This window comes from Leucopleurus acutus (assembly GCF_964270905.1).
Source record: "Leucopleurus acutus genome assembly, chromosome: 1".
NCBI lineage: Eukaryota > Metazoa > Chordata > Mammalia > Artiodactyla > Delphinidae > Leucopleurus > Leucopleurus acutus.
The window spans coordinates 183,128,461-183,153,842 of record NC_139142.1 but is presented as its reverse complement, the minus strand read 5'-3'; the positions used below and the strand labels follow the sequence as shown (position 1 = coordinate 183,153,842).

The 25,382-nt window shown below is 44.6% G+C and overlaps 1 protein-coding gene across 2 annotated transcripts in view; it reads right to left on the bottom strand.

The window, feature by feature from the left end:
• Positions 1-25,382, bottom strand: part of CELF2 (CUGBP Elav-like family member 2) — a 393,615-nt gene that overhangs the window by 71,781 nt on the left and 296,452 nt on the right. For both annotated transcript variants that reach the window (XM_082852498.1, XM_082852497.1), the window contains exon 4: positions 6,440-6,488. In XM_082852498.1, coding sequence (XP_082708624.1) covers positions 6,440-6,488 — 49 coding nt within the window. The remainder of the gene's footprint in view (positions 1-6,439; positions 6,489-25,382) is intronic.

Below are 25,382 nucleotides of genomic sequence, written 5' to 3'. Positions count from 1 at the left end.
TGCTCACTCTTCTGTGTTTCTGACAAATCCAGAGGAGGCAGATGAGGCTGGGAGGGTAGGGCAGTGCTGTGACTGGGAGACCCTGGTCCTCGTTCCAGTGCTGCCATGAAGGTGACGGGTGACCTTGGAGGACGAGCTGACCTCTGTGGACCTGAGTCTTGTCATCCATAGAATGCAGGTTTCAACTTGATTCTTTTCCCTCTTCTCTTTCCTTTCTCTCTCTCTCACGTGGTGGAGAGAAGGCAGCCTGGTTACACGCTTTGGCTGAAAGAAGCCCTTGAACATGGACTTCAGCATCGCTTTCTACCCAGCCTCTCTCTCCACACTGGTGGCAGCTCCCAAGACAACGCAGAGAAACGAGGGCTCCAAAGAATACAGGTTGAAAACCACGATTACACAATCCTTGTGAACTATGAATCGGGTACCAGAGTTTGAGAAAGGCTTGATGTTAGATGTGGAATTGAAACCGGACTTTAAGAAGCACGGGCAGGGTCTGGATGGACTGGTAGTGTGCTGGGCGCATCACGTACTAACCGAACAAGGCGCAGAGTCAGGAATGAATAAGGACTGTCTCTGTGGTGGACGGAGGAAGGCAGCCTGACTGAAGCACAATATGGACCGTTTTCTGCTTCATCTGCAGAGAGGGGCTGGATGCAGAAGGAAGGTCACAGGTGGTCCAGGGCCACCGCCTGTGTTGAGCTTCCTCAGGGAGAAAGGGGGTGTCACTGGCTCTGATTCCTCAGCAGAGGCTGCTGAGGACTCCACTTGCTTTATGGAGATGAAGAGTTTTAAATTTAAGAAGTCCTTCTTTCTCCTGTCAGAGTAAGTGGACTACCAATGATCTACTAGGAACTGGTGAAAAGCACAGTAAGTTGAGGGCATTGGGGTCTAAGAATTAGAAGCATCAGATGCCCCAGAAGAGGTGCTTTCTTTCCAACGGGAGCCTTTGACCTCCAGTGCGATGCCGGATTCCTCAGCATGTGAGGACTCCAGTGGCCCTGAGGGCACGGGGCATTCCCCTGAAGCAGAAGGGGAACGGATGGGACTGGCGGAAACGGGGCTGCGGAGGGAGGGAAAACTTGCATCTGTAGTTCTTGCCCCCGTCCTGATCCCTTCCTGCCCTCATCTCTGGGACTCCTACCCCGAGGAAGCTATGGCTGATACCTTGACGAGTAGAAAAAAATTTCTGTTGTATTTCTTCTCATCCTGAAGAATCAGGTTTTCAAACAAAAGCAAAGGATAAAGTCCCAGTTGGTCCTTGGTTTCCCTGATAAACCTATAATGACGGTATTTAGCGAAGACCATTTTCAGGGTCTGAGCTTCAGGGTGCGGGATGCTATAGTCAACTAAATGCGCAGCTCCCGAGAAGCTCAAGTATGACTTTTTTCCTAAGATGGATTTACAAAAAATGGAAACCATTTACGAAGAAATCCTGACTTCCTAGGCACAATGAAGCGGTAAACTCAGGCAGGGAAATGAAAGATAACTGTCACTTTTTTCAGTAACAAGTATTAGCTAAAAAGAAAAGGAAATCTGCACCCTCCATATGCTATTGAAAGCGCTAACCTCCTTTCCTGTGTGTGTGTGTCGGCACGTGTGTGCATGTATAAAGGAACCTGGATGTTGGCAACCCTCTGCAAGCCAAAGTAGCTCTGTGGTTTTCACAGTTGGGCCTTGTTTGCTTTAATGGCAAAACGGGAATAGCTACAAAGATCTAGCTTTCCTCTCAGTGAGTTTTCCCGCTCTTCCAGTGAAAATTTTTATTCCTAGGATCCCCATTTTAAGATCGCTAAACAGCTTTGTCAACATTTTAAACAAACTTAATTATCTTGAAATCACTGAACTTTTTCATCAATGTTTGATGAATTTCCTGGTGGGCTTTTCCTAAGTATTCATGGGCAGTTAAGTATCTCACCAGTTTTTTCAATCCACAAGAATGCCAATTGCTTAGATAAACCTACCATGTTCACAGTATTCTGCTAAATGCTTTAGGGGAACTAAAAAAAAAAAACAAAAAGAAAGAAAAGAAAAGATAAGGTGTTTGCCCTCTAAAGAAATAGTATGTTTTCCTTTAGGATAACCAATGAATGAATGAGGGGAAATACCTTCATCTACCACGTGCTGCACAGGTGGGGTTGCTGCCGTCAATAACAGTAGCAGAACTGAAAGTGGATTCGTACCAGTGACCACTGCCAGCTCCCCTTCCGTGGTATAAATGAGAAGGGGTTAATATTAAATACAAGTGGGGACTTTTTTAGGTTCAGGGACTAGAAACTTCATTTTTTAAAACCCCCCTAATTGTAAGTCTGTGCTAACACACCGGTGTACAGTCTGTCAAAGTCACACCTGGATTCGGGGCGGCCTGAATTAATTAACAACTTTTCAATGTGTTAGTGCTAACATATGGCATTTAATTACGGCCTCCGAATCCACGGGTCTCTCTACTTTGAGTTTCAAAATGATTTCTTCATCTTCTAGTACATCAGCAGGTGACTGCACGGGAACACCCTGGATTCCTATCTCCACAGGCCTCGCCCTCCCCAGGATGACAACGTCGGGTCATCCTGACTCTTGTGAGCTCGGAACTTGAAGCACAGCCACGGGGGGGTTTCAGAGGCCTCGAGGAAAGAGATTGGCGGTGTGTGTGGGGGCGTTTAAATGGCATTTCTGGATTCGAGGCTCTAAGGACCCTGACAAGCTGTGAGGTTGGAGGTTAAAGCTCTGATACTCTGCCTACAGAGTCAAAAATAATCCTTCAAGTCAGAAGTGCGACCTCACAGTGAACACTGGCTCCAGCTCCCGAGACTCCAAAAACAGAACCAAAGGCAACCGCCACGACTTCCTTGTCACCCACTGCTGGACCGGCTTCAGATCCAGCAACTGCGTTTCACTTTCGATCTCGCACGGCTGGTTGCTTTTTCTGCATAGTGATGGAAGGTTAAAAGCAGGAAAACAGGCCCTCCAATGGGAGAGAGAATGATAAAGAGTGACTACGTGTGTGTGAGTGTGGCTGGTCCCTGAAGTAATCCAGGCCTCCTCCAATGCCCTTCCTGTACCATCCACTCAACTAGGTGTAAGGGAAAAATCACCAAAAAAGGTGGGTGCTGTTGCAATCTGGGTATATACTCAGTGTGTTCTTCTCAAAGTCCCTGACATCGTATTGCCAATCCAGAAGAGGATCCGTTGTTTGGATACCTGGCGCTAGGAGTTTGGAAGAAGAAATGGAAGAAATAAGAAATGGAAGATGCTAGGAGTTTACACAAATGTGCTGGAGACTGCAGCTGAAATCAGAGCCATTGGAAGGGCAGGTTCTAGGAAGCTGTGGAGATTCCAGAAGCCCGTTCGGTATGAGAGTAAAGTGCAGGGCAGATACAGCAGACTACCATTTCTGGGCTTTGTCAGAATCCCTGCATGGACAAAAGCTTAAAAGAGTGATTGCTTTTCCGGAATGCGTTTGTCCATCACTAATGAATCTGTGATGAGCCTTGCTCAGCAAATACGAAGTTCGGGAAATCTGAACACAATGATAATGAAGAGAGTAACTGTTTCACTGTGATGAGCCCTTTGTGTCATCCATAAATGTCAGCAAACTCAAAAAACAAGTGCAATTAGAGCTCGTTACACTTCTTTCACAACCACAGGAGCTATTTCGAGCATCTGAGCCAAAGAAATCTTGGTGCTCTCTGAGCTGCAGAAACTATGCTTACCTGTTAAAAATGTCATGTGAAATCAGAAAAGGCTTGCAGCTTTTATCCCTGGCTTTGGGAAATGATACCTTTCTCCTGATTCTTCCAAGGACAACCCTGAAGTCTGCTCATGGCTATGCAAGGTGGGGGTCCCTCTGAGCCTCCGTGAAGAAGAGCGCTTTCAAAGCAGCTTTTGGTCCATTTACACTATTTGACTTTTTCTTTTTACTGGAAATTCAGAAAATGAAGGTAGATCTGCAAGCAAAGGGACAACTGGCCCAGCAAGAAGGTTTGGGGGTTTTCCTTCAGGTGCACAGATCTAAGCTTTGGCAGGAAGAGCCCAAGGCTGGAAGGGCTGGCCTCTGCTCTCAGGATGCACCAAAACAACTACCTCAGCTGGCTGGAGCTAGGCCACCGATGTAGCAGACTGCACGCACGCTACGTGCCGGGTGTTACGCCAAGCTCTGTGGGTGTTAACTGCATGATGACTCCGTAAGGCGGGCCTTACAGGAAGAGCACAGACTAGGCTTCCGGAGCCCCTCTTACAGCGGGAGAGACGGAGGCTGGGTGAGGTTAGTAAAGAACTTGCTCAAGGTCACAGCCAATAAGTGCAGGGTCCGGGTCAAGTCCGGGCTCCTCAAAATAGATTTCACCTGCTACCCTGGGGCGCTTCCTGAAAAATGGCATTTTTAGGTATTTGCTCATCTCAGTAAAACAGAGCCCAATCCTGCTTGGCTTTTGAGATCGTGCAACATGGGGTGTGCCCACGGCAGTTTGATTCTGTTGCTGTGGTTTTAGATCCAAAGCAAACACTACCCTCAGTGTCCACAGGAGACAGAGGACAGCAAGGGCAGCCAGACCATTCTGAGCCCTCCCGGCAGCTACCCTGTGGACAGTCAGGGTTTGCACCTGCACAGGAGAAAATGCAGAAGAAGAAACCCTTTCTCGGTTCAACTCTTTGGGTATTTTAAGTCAGACATTTCCAACTCGGTTCTCTCTTCTGTCACGTTTTTATCACTATGGCCTAAGGTTGAGACGAACCCCCTCCTGCAGACTTTGATCCCATGGCCCGTGTCCTGACACGGTTTGGAGAATTACGGGGCCAAAGGACAGAGAGCATCTCCTGGTGGCTGGATGTGCCAGGATGACCTTCACTGATGGAATTCATCCCACAAATACTAGATCCATCCCGCCTCTCTCCCAGGAGGAAGAGAACAGATTGTAACACACGCTCCTGGAACAAATCGGCACGAGGAGATGGCCTTCTGCCTGGGCAGACACACTCGGCGGAGGCCCCTAAAGGCCAGGGAACACTGACCAACATCTTACAGAAGTGCTTGAACATTTACAAGGCACTGTCACAAACACCTTCTATGAGTCTTAAAAAAAAGCTCATCTATGAGAGGCAATCAGCATTAATCCCATTTTATGAATGAGGAGATTAAAGTCTGGTCTTCAAGTGATTATTAGATACTGAAACCAGTGACAACAAATGTGAGTTCCAGCAGGTAAGGGACAGTGTCTTTTGTGTCCTTTTCTTCTTTTAAAAATTCACTGCTGCAGTCCCAGCCTCTGGCAACATGCCTGGCACATAGTAAGTAATCGATGAATAACTGTCAAGTCAAGGAGTGAGGTGACTGGACCAAGATCCCACAACAAAGCAGGGGTGGATTTTAGACCCTCTGACATTCAACGCCACGCCTGTGATAAAGTACTGTAGGAAAAAGGGAGTTAGACTTGCAGAGAAGCGTGTGGCTGGCGAGGAGACGGTGGGGAAAGCACCAACATCTATTCTCCGACAGACACCACCGTACGATGTGGGATTTCTTTCGAAACTGTCTAGTGTATGGGGCCGGAAAATGGGATGCACTACAATTAGCAAAAGAAAATACCTCGTGGAGAGATGCAGAGCCCCGTCATAATTTACACTGGCAGACAATGCAGGTCTCTAAGTGTACGGCTTCTGCTCCATGACTAATTAACGAGGTGCAGAGCTGCCCGGAGGAAGGCGGCCATGCTGACCATGTCAGTCTTGTGGGGCAGGAGAGGGCTGAGGTCTAGGAAGGTAGACGATTCCTTTAACATACAATGCAGCCAGTCCAAAGAACAAAACAGGGACAGAAGGTTTGCAGAAGTGGGAGCAAAAACTTCAGAGAGAAATGGGGTTAGCAACCCTTTGGTGTCTTGGAGAGGCAAGTCTCAATTATTTCACCGACCTCATCAAATGCGTATTTTTGTTTTGTTTTGTTTTTGCACTGACTGTATGTTTATTTAATCAGCCGACGGAATTCTCAAGGAATGTGGATGCAAATGCATGGATACAACCTAGAGAAAAGTGCAGTGAGACAGTCGCAAAGCCAGAGGACCAAAGGGAGGGGGGAGAAAAGACAGCCTCATTCTTGGTGGGCGATGCCCTTCTCACTCACCTTCTCTGCATAGTATAAGGTCACCCCTCCCCATCAGGCGCCCAAGCTGCTGTCAGAGGAGGTAAACAACAGCCACAGGGTGGCCACACAGAGCAAGCCCCCAACAGGGACACAGAAAGCCGTTCCTTGCAGCATCTTCACAGGTCTTTACCCCAGAGATACAGGAGGCAGGAGGGCGAGGTACCCACCGCGATGGAGGTTTCCGGGAGCACATCTCTCTGCCTTCCCCAGAGAAACAGCAACGGGGCCAGCTCTTCCCGCCCCCCCCACCTCACGTCTTCACTTAAAGGAACAGACATTAAAGGAAGACAGTCAGTCACCACCTACCGTTGGATTTTTCACTATCTGCAGGTTTCATCTGAATGGGATGATGCATCTAAAAATAGAAAAGTGAGAAAGTAAGGCAGATTGAACAAACAGTCTCAGAAATCCCACGCTATTCAACACGACTACTGCTATTGTTATAAGGGCACGTAAATAATAACGAGACCTCTCACAGTTAAAACGAGCTACCTTAAAATGCAAGCATGTGTTTGATGTTCAGCACCAGGGTACTTTCAAGTCCCGGGGCGCTGTGACATGGTATCTTAACACGTGGGCTTTGCAGTCAGACTCAAGTTCAAAACCTGGGCCTGCCATTCAATATGGTTTCTGCCTGGATCTTACAGGTAATTCTGGTTCTGCCATTCATTACAACTACGTGACCTCCGGCAAGCGTCTTAACTCCTCTGAGCTTCAGTCTCCTCATCTGCGAGCTGCAGGTGACCCCTGCATAGTAGGGCCGTGAGAATTACCTGAGAAAATGCATGTGACGTGCTTAATGAACGGGGCATAGAAAAAAAAATAGTTACTGTTATTTTGTATTATTACAAATTTAAACACAGATGATCTGTTTTTCTTCTGGCCGTTCTATGTCTGCTGCATGGCTGTGTTTTGAGTTCTGAGTAATCTGAAGGTCGACCAGTTGATTGATCTGAGGTGTCCCATTTTTATTAAACACGAAGTGTGAAACAGGAAACGCAGAGGCACCGAAAGAATGGAAGGAAGGAGAAAGGGGGGGAGGAGGAAAAGCGGGAGTGAGGGGCTTACGATCACATTCAGTACATACGTAGGAGGAGGAAGCGCCTGAGACAAAGGGGAACCAAGATCCTGCATCGTGGCAGAACAAGATGCTCTACGGTTCTTTAAACGATGCCAATCACATCATTGTGCGTGATCTGAAGATCTGCAGAGCACAGGAAGCTGCCACCATTTCCAATTAAAATAAATTCCTCAAATGACTTTCATGGGTTCTCTTGCTTCGTATTTCATCCCACCCCAAGGAACGTCGCAGCCACAGGGTAGATGGAATCAGTGGCTGTGCAAATGCTTTTATTATAATGGGCCCTATTCTCTCTGAACCTTTAATTTCCCCAGTGGACTTCCCTTACTTGCCAGCCACAGCTCTGGGCTTTATCTAATTGAAATGAAAGGGGATTGGTACTGGGCTCTGGCACTGAAATGATGGGAAATGATTATCAGGCGGTCGAGACCACGTGCACCTAATGCCTGCCAGGGTCTTCAAAACACAAGAGGAAGAGGTAAGAGGGAGCGGTATCAGGGGACAAGAGGCTAAATAATTCAGAGCTGCTTCGTTTATTCTCAACGGCAAGATGCTCTTATGCACAGAACACAGGCCTGGAGTTGTGGGGTCTACTTGTATTCTCACTCCACTCATTAACATGCTCAATTTGTAGAGAAGAGACTAGCATGAGAATGGAATGCTTAGGAGTCAGTAAGTCGACCTGCCTTTTAAGAAAAGGAGCTGTGGGAGCCCAGGGGAGCAGATGCCTCATTCTGCCTGGTGAGGGAGGTGGGGGGATTTTGGCAAAGGGCCTACCTGCTTCGAGTCCTAAAGGCTGGTTGGACTTGCCAGCAGAGGAAGGGGGTGGCCCTTGAAACGAACGGACAACCCCACACAAGGACACCGTGGTGAGAAAGCCCTCAGTCCTCCTGGAGGGAGTCCACAGTGTGAGGGCGGAAGGCACGAGAAGGGGCTGCCAGGGCGGCCAGCATCCAGGCCTTAGAGGATCCCACGTGCTAAGGAGCTGAAATTTCCTCTAAAAGTCAACGATCAGGCATAGAATATTTAAGGGGCAAGGCAACGAGATCCCATCTGCGTCCTTGAAGAGTTAGTTTTGGCTGCAGTGTGGAGGATGGATGGTAGAAGAGAGACACAGGAGGCAGGGAGAACAGTTAAGAGGCTACTGCAACAGCCCACGTACAGCAGGGAAGGTCTAAACCTCAGAGGTTACTGGCTGGTTGTAGGGATGAGGGGGCAGCGGGACCCCAGGCCTGGACAACTGAATGTGTAGTGGGATCACTGCCTATTCATTTCACTTTTGTGTCCTATATATAACGTTGTGTCCTGTATATAACTGCCTAAATCGGGAAAACACGAGAGAGCAGTTCGGGGAGGGGGTGTAGAGACTGATGGGCCCAGGTCAGGACACGTTGCATTTGGGGTGAAGTTGGAAATGTGGGTTTTGAGCTGTTGCGACAGTTCTGGGAGGTGGCGGAAGCCCCAGGCGTGGCTGAAACTGTCCAGAGAGGGAAATGCAGAGTGAAGAGAGACAAGAGCCAGGGGCAGAACTGTGGGGAACAGCCAGGAAGGGGAGTCTAAGGGGGACAGAGCAAAGGGCCATCCAGAGAGGCAGGAGCAGAAGAGCTGGCCCCACTGGAGCCAGCAGGGAGTTCCAAGAACAAGGCGATGGTCAGAGCAAGTGCTCTTAGACGCTACGATGAAAACGCCCCAGTATCCTTCCGGGTTTGGCAATACAAAATTTTTTTTTTTTTTAAGGGAATTTATCAACACAGTTTCTGTTGGGTGGTAGGGGCCAAAATGCCAGCTTGTAGGCAGCGGGAGAGTAGCAGGAAAGGGAACAGCTGATATGAGAAATGCAGACAACTATTTCAAGAAGATTAGCTCTAAGTGGGGAAGACAGGAGGCTCGGTGGAGGATGGGGGAGGAGGATGGGGCCGGGGTCTCTCCTTTCCAGATAGGAAAGACTTGTAACAGGTCAATGAGCTGAAAAGACTCCAATGAGATTCACAGGTTCAAGGGATAGGAGACAAGAGATAAGTGTACCAACGTTATGTATAGGACACAAAAATGAAGTGAAGGGCTCTTGCCCTTGGGAAGATGCCGACCCAACATGGTCGTTGATAGGCACGTATGTAAAGGGGAAAAGATGGTGACCAGCATCAGAAAAGCAGCACAGAGAGAGTGCCGTGAGCATTCAGATCCATCTGTGATGCGCACGGAGGTCTGGAGAAGGAAATCTGGGAGCAGTAAGGACAGAATCATTCGACTCTAAAGCTGCAAAGGGCCCTGGGAATCATTTCAGCCAGTGCTCTCAATGTACAGGTCTGAAGGGAGTAAGTGACTTCACTAAGGACACACAGACGGTTAATGACAGAGTTGGGATCAGAAATCTAAGCTCCCTACTCTTAATCCAGTGCCGATTCCCCCAAACCACACTGCTTCCCCCCAAAATGCCCAACATGGGATTTGGACTTATGAGCCTATGATGAAGAACTGCAGGCTTCACTCACTGCAGGCACCAGACAGACACTCAGTTGAAGGCGCCAGCAGTATCCCCTTGGGTGAAAGGAATCTTCCTCTGCCCTCGCATCACGCTTTATCTCTGGAGCTTTAAGACGGGTATTAAACGGAGGCTTGACTCTGGGTTTTCCTGCTGCTGCTGAGAGACTTAGCTTTGATTCTGACCTAAGACTATCCAGGCTCAGGAATGTAGCAGTGGTAGCTACAGCCACTGCAGACTTGAACTTGGTTTCGGTCTTTCTGGGGCTCTGAAGGGAAAAAAAGTCAACCTCACAGAGATCCGGATTGTCAGACCAAGGTGAATTCTGAATGGTGGTCACCCTACTCCAGCGATGTTCTGAAGACAATTTAGATAACATATGTAAAGCGCCGTGACCTTCTTGGAGAGAGGTATTCAATCAGGACTGCATTAAGAATGGCTCAGTACCACGAACAGTTCATCTGAGTTACAAATTCCTGATCAGACACAGGACGTAAATGTCAAGGAAGACAAAAAAACCCACATGGTTTGGAGGAGTCGTTCTCATAATGTGTGTCACTTCTTCAAAGTCTCATGATTCCAAGAACTTTGGGAGATTTGTTGAGCGGAGTAGGGAAGTTATTGTAAAGGAAGGGGTATTCTAGTTTAAACGTTCAAATTATAATACAGGGATTCTTTCCCTGTAACAGGAAATGATGTCAAAAATTTGACCCAGTAGGATGCTAAGACCACTCCCGCATTTGCTTATTTCTGCTTTGACCAGATGATCTGTTGTTACATGGTGGGAATGATGGGTGAAAAAGAGTTCTGGTCATGGTGGAGTATGTAACGCAAGGATGAGACAGACAGACCAGCCGTTTCTCACATGCAGTGTGGGAACTCAGAAGAGACACACCCCACACAGTCAAAGGAACGGCAAGAAGGCATCTCAGCTGAAACCATGGTCAAGTTAGATCTTGAAGGGCGCTAACCAGGACTTGAGTGAAGGGCATTTCAGGGAAGGAACAACAAATTTGAAGGAACAGAGTAAGAGAAACTAAGTCATGTTGTTCCTGAAGAACGATGATGGGACATTCTAACCAACAGAGGAAGCAATCGATGTCGCCAGAGATCACTCACCAAACACAACGTAAATGAAGCATGACAAGACCAACAGTGAGGGATACATTCCTGGATCGGAGAAGTTCAAGTACAGGGAAAACAATGCACATCTCAGCCCTGAATCAGAACTGCCCTGGATTGGCAGCCAGAGGCTCATGGCCTTCCTCAAGGACTGAAGGTGACCCCCATGGTGTCAAGAACTGAAGTCTGACAACAGTGCTTCTGTCATGATGGGGAACTGGCGCCTCCAATCCCAGAGCTGGAGGGGCCGGAGGTCAGAGGTCTGCACCGTACTCTGCACTGGATGGGGGGGGGGGGCGATGGCAGCAACAGGAGGAAGGGCCCGAGAACTTGGCCATCACCCTTCCAATCTCCTAACGTCCCACCAGATGCAAGGGACCCTCAGAGTTGAGGGTTGGGGCTGGATCCCTCCTCCTTCTGTCTATGGCGAGTGAGCACATCCTCTTCAAGAATTCTCCCAAGGAGTCTCCTAAGAGGCATGTTATTTTTTCAATTAATTTTTATTGGAGTATAGTTGATTTACAATGTTGTGTTAGTTTCAGGTGTACAGCAAAGTGAATCAGTTATACATATACGTATATCCACTCTTTTTCAGATTATTTTCCCATATAGGTCATTACAGAGTACTGAGTAGAGTTCCCTATACAGTAGGTCCTTATTAGTGATCTATTTTATATATAGTAAGTGTATATATGTCAATCCCAATCTCCCAATTTATCCCTCCCCCCGCTTTCCCCCTTGGTAACCATAAGTTTGTTTTCTACATCTGTAACTGTTTTGTAGGTAAGTTAATCTGTACTTTTTTTTTTTAGATTCCACATATAAGTGATATCACATGATATTTGTCTTTCTCTGACTTACTTCACTCAGTATGACAATCTCTAGGCCCATCCATGTCACTGCAAATGGCAGTATTTCATCCTTTTTTATGGTTGAGTAATATTCCGTTGTATATATGTTAAGAGGCATGTTAATTACACTGAGGCTGCATTATTAATGCAGTTAATTATACTGATGCTGTTTAACTCCAGCCATCACCAATGGATGAGTTAACCACCTTTCACGTGAGACTCTGTCATCACACTGGGTCAGCTGCGTCTGAAAAAACCTTCACTGGTCTGCATTGTCATGATTTGTCTACTTGGTCAGAGGAGTCCAGGCATTTTGCAACCTCCGGCCTGTGACACTGACAGGGTAGCTTCCCTGAGGGCTGGAGAGACAGCAGCAGTGAGTCTAAGACTTGAGTTCAACTCAGCTGCCCTTGGAGCGAACTCTGGCCACAACAGGGCTCTGGTTGTCTCACACCAGGCTCCCCTGTGGCAGAGCCTGTCCCAGGGAAGCAAAATCAAGTGTTTTGGAAACAGACCCTGGTTCCTGGCAGTACATTTGACTTAACAGAGTTCACCAAGTTTACGTTTCACTGAAGAAGCCTTCCAGACCCATTTCCTTGAAGATTTCTTTGTACGTGAATTTCTTTTGCATTTTATTACAGAACAATGACATCTTGCCTCATGTTCAACAGTAGGGTACTGGGTAACTTGTTGGTTTCTATTTAGCCCTACTTATTTAAAGGCAAGTGAAATCTATAAAATAGATAAACAATATTGAAAATATTCAATATTTTGCAATAAATTATAATGGAAAAGAATAAAAAAGGAATATAAATACATACATATATATGTATAACCAAATCACTCTGCTATACACCTGAAACTAACGTAATATTGTAAATCAACTACACTTCAGTTAAACAAACAAAAAGCAAAGGAAATCTAATGAAAGGGGGGATTGCAAGAGCTCCCTCCCTCCCTCCCTCTGCGGCGGGTACTGGAGTCAAGTAGCTTCCGGAGAAATCGCTGGTTTACTTCCCCTTACATCTGTATTCAGTTTCGATCACATGCTTAGGGCACTGTGACTACAGTCCCCTGAGCTGCCGTTTCTCGGGGGTCTGATTAGGGTTTCACCATATGCAGGCCACTCCTCTCTGGCTTGGGCTGGTTTTCATCCCACACCTCCTCTGTCGTGGGAAGCTGTGAGTGTCGGAGGGCGCCAGCCTCCAGCACCAAGCCTCACCCTTTATCCTGCCTCCTAACGATGAGTGAGTGGCCTCTGGTCCTCTTTCTGCTTCTCCGCCACATACACATGGGGTCCCAGAATTGAGTTCCCTTACTGTTGATAGGACCTGCTGCTTCTCACTCCTGAACGCGTTTACCTCGGATGCGTGACCCGGGGGCCCAGCTGTGGCTCAAGGAAATGAAGGTGAGGACACGGCTGTGGGGCAAAGGCATCCCCCAAAGCCTGTGGGGGTGAAAGCACGTGGAGGGAGCTGCAGAGGTCCCGTTACGGGTCCCATCACATCCCAGAGACAGAGACGCTGCTGGGCCACAAGCACCAGCATTCACGAATCAAGTTCTCGGGAGTCGCACCGTCTACCAAGTCAGCGAGATTTCTCCAGATCTCTCTGCCTTAATCCTGTGATGGCTACGGGGGCGATTCTGAGTTGAAATAGCCAGTGTTAAGTTAAGCCAGGTGGAGGCCGGAAGATAGAAGACCCGGGTGAAGGTTGAGTGGGCCGGTTCCTCACACACAGGAGAGCGCATGTTGAAACTTGTTTAACTCCAGCCATCACTGATGGATGAGTCAACCACCTTTAACATGAGACTCAATAAAACAAGCCATTTTTAACCTGAAATGGGTTTTACGGCGTCACTGTTACACACATCATTACTAAACCCATCCTGACACCTAGAACAAGCAGCCGTGATGGCACATGCTCTAGGCTTACTGCCCATAAAATATTTCAAGGGAGAAACAGAGGGGGAGGGAAGAAGTGGATGCACGGAAGAGCCACCCGCCAACCAAATGAGAAAATGAACGGACTCCAGCCAGGAGAGACGAACTGGGATTTTCCTTTTGCTCCCTGACAATGCAGATGTGACCCATGCAGAAGATACCTGGTATCTTGTTGGAGAGTGGACTGTGAGATACCAAAGGCACCCATGCTTCCTGAATTTTTCTCAAAAAAGTTTTGTAAATGGGCAAAAATAAGTTTCAAAAGAACTGTCACCAACTGGATGCATGCCATCCCCCAAAAGGAAAGTGTGTGTCTTGTCAAGGGGTCTTCTATGACCATAAGGTACTCCCAGAGCTACAGAGGTTCCCCTACCTCTCTAGGTAGGAAATTCTGCCATTTCCGTCACTGTCTTTTACGCTCTGCGTAAAGGAGACTGGGAAGAAACAAAGGGAGTTTTAGGAATGTTGACTTATCATATTGAATAAGGACTTTTGAATTTCTCTGATTGTTGAAAATGGTGACATCGCTAAACTTGCAAAAGCATCTTTAATAGAGTGACGCCTCTGAACGAATAGAGATGACAAAAGTCATGTGTTGGATGGGTCTAAACCAGCTTTTATCATCAGGACGAAGCTGGTTTTGGAGCTCACTGCCACGCTTGTTAAGTGAAGTGGACAATTTAGGCAATTTTGGTGAAAACGGAGGAAATCTTCCCTGTGCTCTCAATTTTTCTTTGCTAATAACTAAGCACTGCTGTAGGCTCTTTATGTATGCTAACTAATTTAATTCTCACAACAGCCCTGACATAGATGTGAATGAGGAACTTAAGGGGTGGGGGAAGGTGGGGGGAGAGGGAAAGAAGGAGGGAGACAGAGAGAGATTAAAGGACTTGGCTAAGGCATACAGGAAGTCAGCAGTGGAGCCGGGATTCGTGGGACTGTCTCGGGCTGGAGCATAAACCCCCAGCCACTCCTCCACACCGACCCTACCCCGAGCACATCCTAGCTGTGCTGTGAAATGGTGGTTTCTAAGAACCGAGAGCATTACCAAAATTCCTTTTCCATACTAGGCCATCTCAATCTCTAGGGTACTTTCCAATTAGAAACTTATATATGAATGTGTGTAGCATACATGTGTACGTGTATATATATGTTTTTATGTATTTCACTTGCACATATGAAATACATATTTTAAAAGCTTATTTAAATGAAAAAAACAATAAAAAAAAACCCCAGTTCACCTATTTTTCCCACCCCTCACCCCCTGCCTCTGGAAACCACCTATCTATTCTCTGTATCTATGAGCTTTTTTTTTTTTAATCTTTAGATTTCACATATAAGGGAGATCATACAGTATTTGTCTGACTTATTTCACTTAGCATAATATCTTCAGGGTCCATCATGTTGCCCAAAGGCAAGATTTCATTTTTTTAATGGCTGAATAATATTTCATTATATGGTATATGTGTGTGTGTGTATATATATATGTGTGTGTGTGTGTGTGTGTGTATATATATTTATTTACAATATATACAAATATATATTTACATATATTTATTTATATATATTTATATATATATATACACACACACACACACACACATATATATATATACGTATACATACATACATATTTATATATGAAACAACTTCTTTATCCATTCATTCACCCAACCCTCAGGTTGCTTCCATATCTTGGCTACTGTAACTAATGCTGCAGTGAACATGGGGGTGCAGGTATCTTTTTCGAGTTAATGTTTTTGTTCCTTTCAGATAAATACCTAGAAGCAGAATTGATGTATCATATCGTAGTTCTATTTTTAATTTTTTGAGGAACCTCCACATTATTTTTCACAGTGGCTGCACATAGTGGCTGCATCAATTCACATTCCCACCAACAGTGGACAAAGGTTCCCTTTTTTCCACGTCCTCACCAACACTTGTTATTTCTTGTTTTTTTGGTAAGAGCCATTCTAACAGGTGAGGTGATAGCTCACTGTGGTTTTGATTTGCAGTTCCCTGAAGAATAGTGATGCTGGGTATCTTTTCATGTGCCTGTTAGCCATCTGTATGTCTTCTTAGGAAAAATGTCTATTCAGATCTTCTGCCCATTTTTTAATTAGACTTTTTTTTTTTGCTGCTGAGTTTATGAGTTCTCTGTATATCCTAGATATTAATCCCTGGGATATATGATTTGCAAATATTTTCTCCCATTCAGCAGGTTGCCTTTTTGTTTTGTTGATAGCTTCTTTTGCTGTGCAGGAGCTGATTTGCAGCGTGACGTAGGCTCACTCATTTATTTCTGCTTTTCTTGCCTTTGCTTTTGGTGTCAGTATCCAAAAAATCATCATCAAGAGCTATGTCAAGGAGCTTGCTACCTATGTTTTCCTCTAGGAGTTTTATAGTTTCAGGCCTTATGTTAAAATCTTTCATCCATTTTGTTAATCTCTGTGTATGGTGTAAGACGGTGGTCTAGTTTCAGTTTTGGCATGTGGCTGTCCAGTTTTCCCAATACCATTTATTGAAGAGATTGTCCTTTCCCCATTGTACATTCTTGGCTCCTCTGCTGTAAATTAACTGACCATATATGTGTGGGTTTATTTCTGGAGTCTCTATTCTGTTCCATTGATCTATGTGTCTGTCTTTATGCCAATCCCATACTCTTTTGATTACCTCAGCTTTGTAATATACTTTGAAATAAGGGGCACGTTGCCTCCAGCTTTGTTCTTTCTCAAGATTGCTTTGCCTATTTGGGGTCTTTTGTGGTTCCATACAGATTTTAAGACTGTTTGTTCTGTTTCTGTGAAAATTATCATTGGAATTTTGATAGGGATTGTACTGAATCTGTAGATTGCCTTGGGTAGTATGGACATTTTAACAACATTAATTCTTCCAATCCATGAGCACAGAATACCTTTCTAATTATTTGTGTCTTCTTCCATTTCTTTCATTGATGTCCTGTAGTTTTCTATATACAGGTCTTTCACCTCCTTGGTTAAATTTATTACTAGGTATTTTATTATTTTTGATGCAACTGTAAATGGACTGTTTTCTTAATTTCTCTCTGTGATATTTCATTACTAGTGAAGAGAAACACCACAGATTATTGTGTATTCATTTTGAATCTTGCAACTTTACTGATTTTGCTCATTAGACCTAACAGTTTTTTGATGGAGTCCAGGGTTTTCTCTCTATAATATCATATCATCTGCAAATAGTAAGAGTTTTTATGAAAAAAATGAAGATAACTTAAGGGACTTACAGGATAACAAAAGGACTAACATTCACATTCTAGGTGATCCCAGAAGGAGAACAGAGAGACAAAGGGGCAGAATTATTATTTAAAGAAATAATGGCTAAAAGCTTCCCTAACCTGGGGATGGAAATAGACATTCAGATCCAGGAAGCCCGGAGAGTTGCAAATAAGCTTAACTCAAAGACAGCCACACAAAGGCACACTGTAATTAAAATGTCAAAAGTTAAAGACAAGGAGAGGCTATTAAAAGCAGCAAGAGAAGAACAACTTGCTATGTACAAGGGAGCCCCCATAAGACTATCAGCAGATTGTTCAGCAGAAACATTGCAGGCCATAAGTGAGTGGCACAATATATTCAAAGTGATGACAGGAAAAACAAAAACAAAAAAACTTCCAACCAAGATTACTCAACACAGCAAAGTTATCATTCAGAATTGAAACAGAGATAAAGAGTTTTCCAGACAAGCAGAAACCAACTGAATTCAACAATACATTAAAAAGGTCATACACCATGATCAAATGGGATTTATTCCAGGGATGCAAGGATGGTTCGACATCTGCAAATGAGTCAATGTGATACACCGTATTAACAAAATGAAGGGTAGAAATCGTATGATCACCTCAGTAGATGCAGAAAAAGTATCTGACAAAATTCAACATCCATTTATGATTAAAAAGCTCTCAATAAAGTGGGTACAGACGGAATGCACCTCAATATAATAAAGGACATACATGACAAGCCCACAGGTAACATCATACTGAACAGCGAAAAACGGAAAGCCTTTCCTCTAAGGTCAGGAACAAGACAAGGATGCTCACTCCTGCCACTTCCATTCAACACAGTACTGGAAGTCCTGGCAAGAAAAATGAGGTAGGATAAAGAAATAAATCCAGATTGGAAAAGAGGAAGTAAAATATTTTAAATTAGCCTCAGAACAAAAAAGATTGTCTAGATTTTCTCTATGAAAAAGGTAGAAAAGAAAACTTACAAGCCTGCCACGATTCAAAGAAAAAAACAGCCGTATAGCTGTATCAGGAAAGTATAGCTCCAATCTATGTGCCATTTGACCACAAGGGAACTATATGCGCTAATCCAGAGAGATGAAATGCTAGTTTTTCTACAATCCCTTCAGGCCACTTAAAATAGACGTGCAAAGTGGAATTAGACTCTGAGGTTCGTTTCATGGGCCAAGTTATCCAAAATGTTCTATACCTATGTTGATGAGAAACAAATTGATAACAAGCAAAATTAGCTGTCAGTTATTCTACGAGAGGAGAATAAGAGTTTTGAATCACTGACAATAACTGATCCTACATTTTGTGGTTTCTTCACAAAAAAAGTGTTAGTGCAAAAAAGCACACTGGAATCTATAAAATCAATCAAAGTGTAGACCACTTATTGGATAAGTCAGCATTTACAACAATAGGCATCGGTATTTGGCTTTATGCTAACTGACTGGATTGTACAATGCCTGTTTATCTGAATACTGCTTTGGAAATTCTGGATGACACTGAGTAGACAGTCACCTTCTGAAGATGCAGATTCCTTGGTGGAAGCAGTGTATGGGATTCCTCTATGCCTTGAGTCACGGTACTATTCCAAATTGCTCCTCTGTGCATCTCTATTAACTAAGTTAACAGAGTACGTGCACAGAAAACTTTCAACCAATATTTGCTGACGTATATTTTTATAAAAGTGACCAAAGAATAAAAGGGGATTTGAATGTGACAATAACAAAGAAATGTAAATGATCCTTTATCTTCCCATGGCAAATCACAACCAGGGGGAAAAAGCCTAGAGTGGAAATAAATGACTATTTCTTCCTAATAGCCATTGATACATGGGACGTGCTCAAAGCACTGCCTGCATAGTATGTGCCCAGTAAAGGTATCATTATCATTGTCATTATTATTTTACAAAGCAAAAGGATTTCCCCGAGGGAAAAAGGAAAAGGTCCCATTCAAAAGCTGAGAGAACATACTAGAAGGAACAGCCTTTCTTGGTCACATGGGAAGTACACAGATAATACTGCTGCCGGCTTTCTCCATATATACTAACAACCCAGTGAGGGAAAACAACCTACAGAACCCAGAATTAGATGTCTGCTTTTGGCTTCTCAGGCTCGAAGGCAGCCTTTTTTTTTTTTTTTTTTTTTTGTTGTAATGACACTAGCTATCTACATTTCTGTTACAATCGGGTGGTACACTAGAGGGGAGAAGTCAAGCAGTGAAACCATTTAGTCCTGGCAAAAAAAATAAATAAATAAATAAAATAAAATACTGCAGGAAAATTAGATTACTCTGGGTGGAATTCTATGAGGGGAGTTGGAGTCTGTTATGGTGATTAAGTCATCATTTCTGACAGATTACTCTAATCGCCTGTCAAATAGCATTCCCCAACCCCATCTGTAACTTGGCGTCCTCGCTACTCAGCCTATGTTACCTTCTGTATATAGAACACATACAAACAAGAGGAGGTAGGGCCCGGCATTTACCACGCTCATTAGCTATAATTCGGTTCTGTGTTTTCATACTAAATAATAACACGAGCTTCCATTTTGCTTTATTTATTCTTAAAATGAGAAGAAAAATGAATAGGCTCAAAATAGGAGGCATGGAACGTGCATGAAAAATCGCTGTCATAACAAAAAGCAAGCAGAAGGCTTTTCGAGGCATTGCTGTTTAAGAAGAATGTTAATCCTTTATTAGTTTAATTTTTCTTGGAACTATTCTATTACTCAGAGAGGTAAATCTACGACACTTTTTAAACCTCTTGTCAGAGTTGGTGCCTCATTAGCTGTGATTTCAGTAGAACGTATTATTACTGTGTTTAGCAGTATTATTGTAAACAGAAAGCAATTTCTTTGATAAGATTTTGGTTCTTCCCTCTGTCACTGCACCTTTGGAATAGAATAAACAAATGATCCAATTAGCTGAGCTCCCAAATAGATATGGTGAAAAGCAAAGCGAAACTAGTTAAAACTGAACGACAGTATTTAGCTTTTCTGGAACCCTCTGTTTAGATCTACCTGTTTTAACGACAGAAGACGGGAGGACCTAGAACTACTTTGAAAATGGAGATAAGTGGAAAGACTTAATGTAAGAAGAGGTGTGTAGGATTACAGCGCTGCTCAGGCAATACTATGACAATCACAAGTGCAGCAGAAGACCACACAAGGATTTTGGGTGACGCTTAGAGTATAACCACTCCCGATTAATAAGCCAAAATTTACAACATACAGATATCCTTTCTAACCGTGATTTCATTCTGATTGTGGAACTGTCTTCCAAAATCAACGATGGATGCTCCAAGTTATTCTTCCAGATGTTACCCAGATGTTACATTAGACACGCTCTCTAATTGAGTCAGGAAAATACACACTGAAATAACAGTGCCTGACCTGGCCACGGAGGAGTGATTTAATGATCTGGTATTTCCCTTACATTTCCCATACAATGGTTCTTCAGGCCACAAACTTAGTATAACCTCGTATTTTAAGACAAATGAGTCTGGTTTAAACATAAACGGTCCTTTTGACAATAGCCTCGACCCATCATGACCACCTTTGGGCTCAGCTCGCACACGGCCTTGGCCTAAACCAGAGCCCAGCCCGCTGGGCTCGTGGTGCCTCCCCCTCCCCAACCCTGGCTGTTTCCAGATGGTCACCATTACCCAGTTCTCAACACCCTGTGAACTGGGGGAAGCAAGGCCTGCAGACTGGAGAGCGGAGGGCATCGCCCCTCCCTCGCTGACCTGCACTCTGGGTGCAGATGCCCGTTTTGTTTAACCGGCCCTTCTGCCTGGGCCCACAGGGCCTGCAGACTCCTAGTACCCGGTTCGGAATCTTAGCCAAACTGGGAGGCTGTTTCCTCCCCCGATCTCTCCACCCCCTTCCCAGGACTCAACTCAGTTCCTGACAATTGCTGGTACTGCTTCCTAGGATTATCTCTGCTCAGTTCCAGCCACACCCCTGCCTCGTCCCCATACGAAATATCCTTTGGACAGTGAAAAGTGCCCACATTGCACTTGGGTTTCGGTCATTCACTGGAAACATGGGTGCTGGGCTGAACTTGGTGCTGAAGAAGCATCATCTCAGGGATGGGAGCAGCCTCCGGGTCTGCGTTTCCAGACCCCTCATGGAACCAACACCCTGGCTAAACTGGCTTACTTTTCTGCCTCTTGGAATTCTCACTTTGGATCTGTCTCCACCAAATTTCTTTTTCACTCCGGCTCACTCAGATTCCTGCAGTGGTCTCCATGCACTCTGGTCCTTGTCTCCCAGACCATCATACACACCGCTGCCTTATTTAATCTGACGAAAAAGCAGGTGTAATCGTGTCTCTGTCCTGTTCAGAAACTTTCAATTATCTGCCAAATTAAATTCCAGCTCCTTGGCCTCCTCTTTCAAGGAACTCCACGCTTTGCCCCCACATTACCTTTTCAGGCTTACTTCTCATCATTGCTCTACATATTTCCCTTCTCTTCCAGTCAAATTGGAGAACTCCCTCTTCCCAGTACTTCTGCCATAGGCTCACCCACAAAAAGGCATCATGACCCTTCCCGGGCACCTACACAGAGTATTTTCCTTGACAATATAATCGCTTTATATCTGTTACACAGAAACACCGATATGTCAAGTTATTAGGTTGATCATGTGAAACTGCCGTTTTTGTAGACTGACAATGGTTGAATGGTGACAATTTCATACAGCGCAACCTCCTATATTGCATAGCACGGAACTGCATTATCTTCATTTCAGATGTCTCATAAGAAGCCCTACACATTCAGTTTATGTGGGCTACCTCCTTTGTCAGGCCTGGAGAGCTTTCCAGTAATTCATCTGCAATATTTACCAACTGTATGAGTTCAACTAAACATCAACTTGATGATGTAAAATAACACTACCCTCTAAACCAACCGTGGAGTTGATGGGCAGTTCGTGTGCAACCCAAGACACTGTTTATCTACTCTTAGTAGCTTGTTAAGATCAGCGATGCTTTATCCAGTAATCTCCAGTTTCCTTTCAACTCTAAGGCAAACCAAAACCACCACCACAACGCCCCTCTAACAAGCAAATCTTTAAAACCTCTGGTTCAAAATTAACTCGGAATATTTAAGCCAACTGTATTTTACCTTGAACCTTCTGACAGGGTAGAGGCGTTTCATCCAATCAACAGAAAAGCACCACTGAACTCTGTATTCTAATGCTGCCGCTGCAGCTTAGTTTCCGAGTTCTGAGTTGTCTGAGTTGCTTTACCAGCCACGTTTATTAATTAGTGTCTAACATTTCCATCTCCTGCAAGTTGCAACCTCTCATAAAAAATGCATGATTTGGTTGGCTTAGGAATGACAAATTCATTTACAACAGACAAATACCATACCTCACTCAGCAGCCTCTTCCCATTTATTTATTTAACTACCTCCATGGCCTTTGGGATTTGTACTAAGTGAAGGAAAGGAGATAACTAGTGTAATTTTCCTTTCTTAATGATGTTTAAGCAAAAATGATTAAATCTCTCTCTCTTTTTTTAAACAAACGAGAACTGGCTAAAAAAAAAATTCCCTACTAAAAATAGATGGCAAGTTTGAAAAAAAATGCCTTAAGGGCTATTTCATATTACCCATGTTTAAAATGCAAATCCATTAAACCTCCGAGCAAGACATTTGCTATTGTTTTCAGCAGCTATATTTATTCATCTCATCTTCTGCCGTGGTAACTAAACTTTGGTTGATATTTTGCCAAATGAAGATCTATCCTCCAGCGCTGCTAATTCTTTATGAGTTTGAGCTTAATCTCACTGTCTCGTTTTGATTTCCATCTTCTATTCTAATGTGCGAGGTCATTTACCAACTTTGGAAGTTACTTGTTGGCAGAGCTTAGGGAAATTATGACAGTTCGATTGTTCTATAAATACCTTATCCTGAAGCTCAGTCTCTAGAGATCAAATTCAAGGCTTGGGCCTTTCAATATACGGCATGTGACCACAGTTTAAATGGCAAAGGTAAACTTAGAAAGGGGATCCGTGAGACAAGAATATGGGAGAAATTTATCCTAAGAGAATAAAATACGAACCCTTCACTGACACTCGATCTGAAATGGCAAATCTGCTTTGATGGTTTCTTACTTCTCCGGACGTGCTGTACTGAATGAGGGTCTGGGAAACCCAGGCTGCTTTCTGTTTGTTTTCGAGTGGAAAGAACACCTCAGAATCATAAGGTCTGGGTTTGAACCTTGGCTTTGCCAATGCTAAGTACCTACAGTCAAACCGCTTGGCCTCTTCAAGCCCCAGGGAACTCATATTCGAAGCAAGGATCATATCAGAAAACTCATTGCGTGGTTGAGTCCATGTCTCACCCTGTGCTTCTAGTTTGCAGGGCAGGGGTCTACGTGACCCAAGGATTGCGACAGACAACCAAAGAGCTGAGACTACACACCCCTGTCCTACTTGCACGTCACTAGTCTTTAAAGAACTCTTGAGATTGTTTGATATTGTGAGTGTCTACGAATAAAAGCTACCTCCTTGGGAATTCATTTATCCAACAAACATTTGTGGAGCGGGCGCCCACGGCACGAGGCATCACAGCGGCCTCTGAGAACATTCCTTCTCCAGGAATCTGGAGCTGTGTGTAGGAGAGACTGATACGGAAGCCGTCAGGGGAACAGAATACAGCAGGTGGGAGGGTGAATTTCAGCACAGACCACAGTGGATCACAAGGCAGGAGTATTTACTGCTACCTTCCGGGAAGCCTGAGACTGTGTTCTTACAGTGGGAACACAGTGTGTAAACAGAAGCCCAAGACAGAGGAAGGGACACGGTTCGGAGTTCCCATCTCACCCTCAAGACTCAGCAGTTATGTGTGTCCATTTTTTTTCTGCCAGAAGACACAACACAACGATGTTCACACACTCCCAGAGCGGCTGAGGGAAACCTGTAGCCCCCAGCGTCCTGAAGGTAATTCCACCCATCCGCTCGCCCTCAGGAAAGCACTTGGAAGACTAACGAGTGTAGTTCTTAGAGGGATAACTTCAAAAATTCCCCTAAGCTCTTCTGTGCTTTTATTAGCTGTGATGACAACGGATAAGGCCCAGTTGATGAAGAGAGCAAAATTCCAGAGCTGCTTCTCAGGTAGAACACAGATTTCCTCACTAATTAGAAATGGGGTCCAGGAAAGGGGAGGGACAGGAAGGAGAGAACTTGAGAATGATTTCAGCTACTTGTCTTGGTTGGACCGCCCATCCATGGAGGTGACACACGAAGAGGGCCTGGCTTGTGGAGGGGAGAGGATTTCAGTTTCGGAATTTCCTGTGGGTCGTTTGGATGGAACTTTCCAATTACAGACATCGAATGTCCAGGTTTGGGGCCAGGCAGAAAAGTCTTATGTCAAGGTCAAGATTTGGGATCCAGTAGCCTACAGGAGGTAGAGGAAAGCCATGAGAACGTGTGACAGTGGGAGAAAACGACCCTAGGGTGTGGTGATGTCTAAGGCGTAGTCCCTTGCTTGCCATCGTTAGGAAGAACGTATGCTTTCATAAGTGTGTTGTTAATAATTTCTCTTCATTGTGTGATGAGGAACTGGGAAGGCACGCGGCTTGAGATGCCTTTCCATTCTCGTTTACACTCAGCTCTGCTCCGATCCAGCTTCTTCAATGTTCCAAGCTTTAGGCCGGATGCAGCCTCTCCTTTCAGAAATCAGTATTGGGCCTAGCCAGCTGGTGTATTTTTTTTCTTTCATTATTTAGAATTTTGTTAAAGTCGCAGCTCAATTTCCTCGTTCCCAGTAAAGCTTTTAAAAGTCACCTAACTGGAAATACTGAAATATCTGCATTTCCATAAAACTCAAAGAGCCTATCATGTTCAGAGGAGAGAGTCAAGATAAAATGCTGGCGAGTGCGCCCCAAGAATCCAAACTGTAACATCTGTCCCACCAAACGCTGCCAAAGAGACTGAAGGTCACCGTTCATACGAGACCTTGGGATGCTATTTTGGGGCCGGGCACCTGGCACAGTCGCCTTTGAAAGACCTGCGTCCTACTGGAGCCCTGACTTGTATGCAGTGTGTTCTCTGTTTTCCTTTTCCCATCCGTGACTGTGAGTGGCTTTCACCTGTGATGCAAATGATGAAGAATACAAGGGTGTGTCTTTAAAATCAACACAGAGAACTTCTCCTTGGCCTACCTCATCGGGGCACCTCTCAGGAGGTGTGACCAGATTGTCTCAAGGATTGAAACCTCCTCAGCATTGTTTTCCTCTCCTTCCCAAAGGATAAGAGAAGTTCACTGTTAGTCAACTGGGTTACTGGCTTCTTTCCAAGACCAAGGGTGAGGGGGCTCAACTCATGGGACTCAGGGAGCAGTGAGCACTGGTGAGAAAACAGTAAGGGTTATGAACCTCCAAACTGCCTAACGAAGAAGCAGAAGCTGGGTGTTTTGTTTTTTTCTTTTTTTAAAGCTCAAATCTATTAATCCAGCTCTAATCAGACTGAAATATCAAGTTGGGTAGAGGAAGGTGAGCAC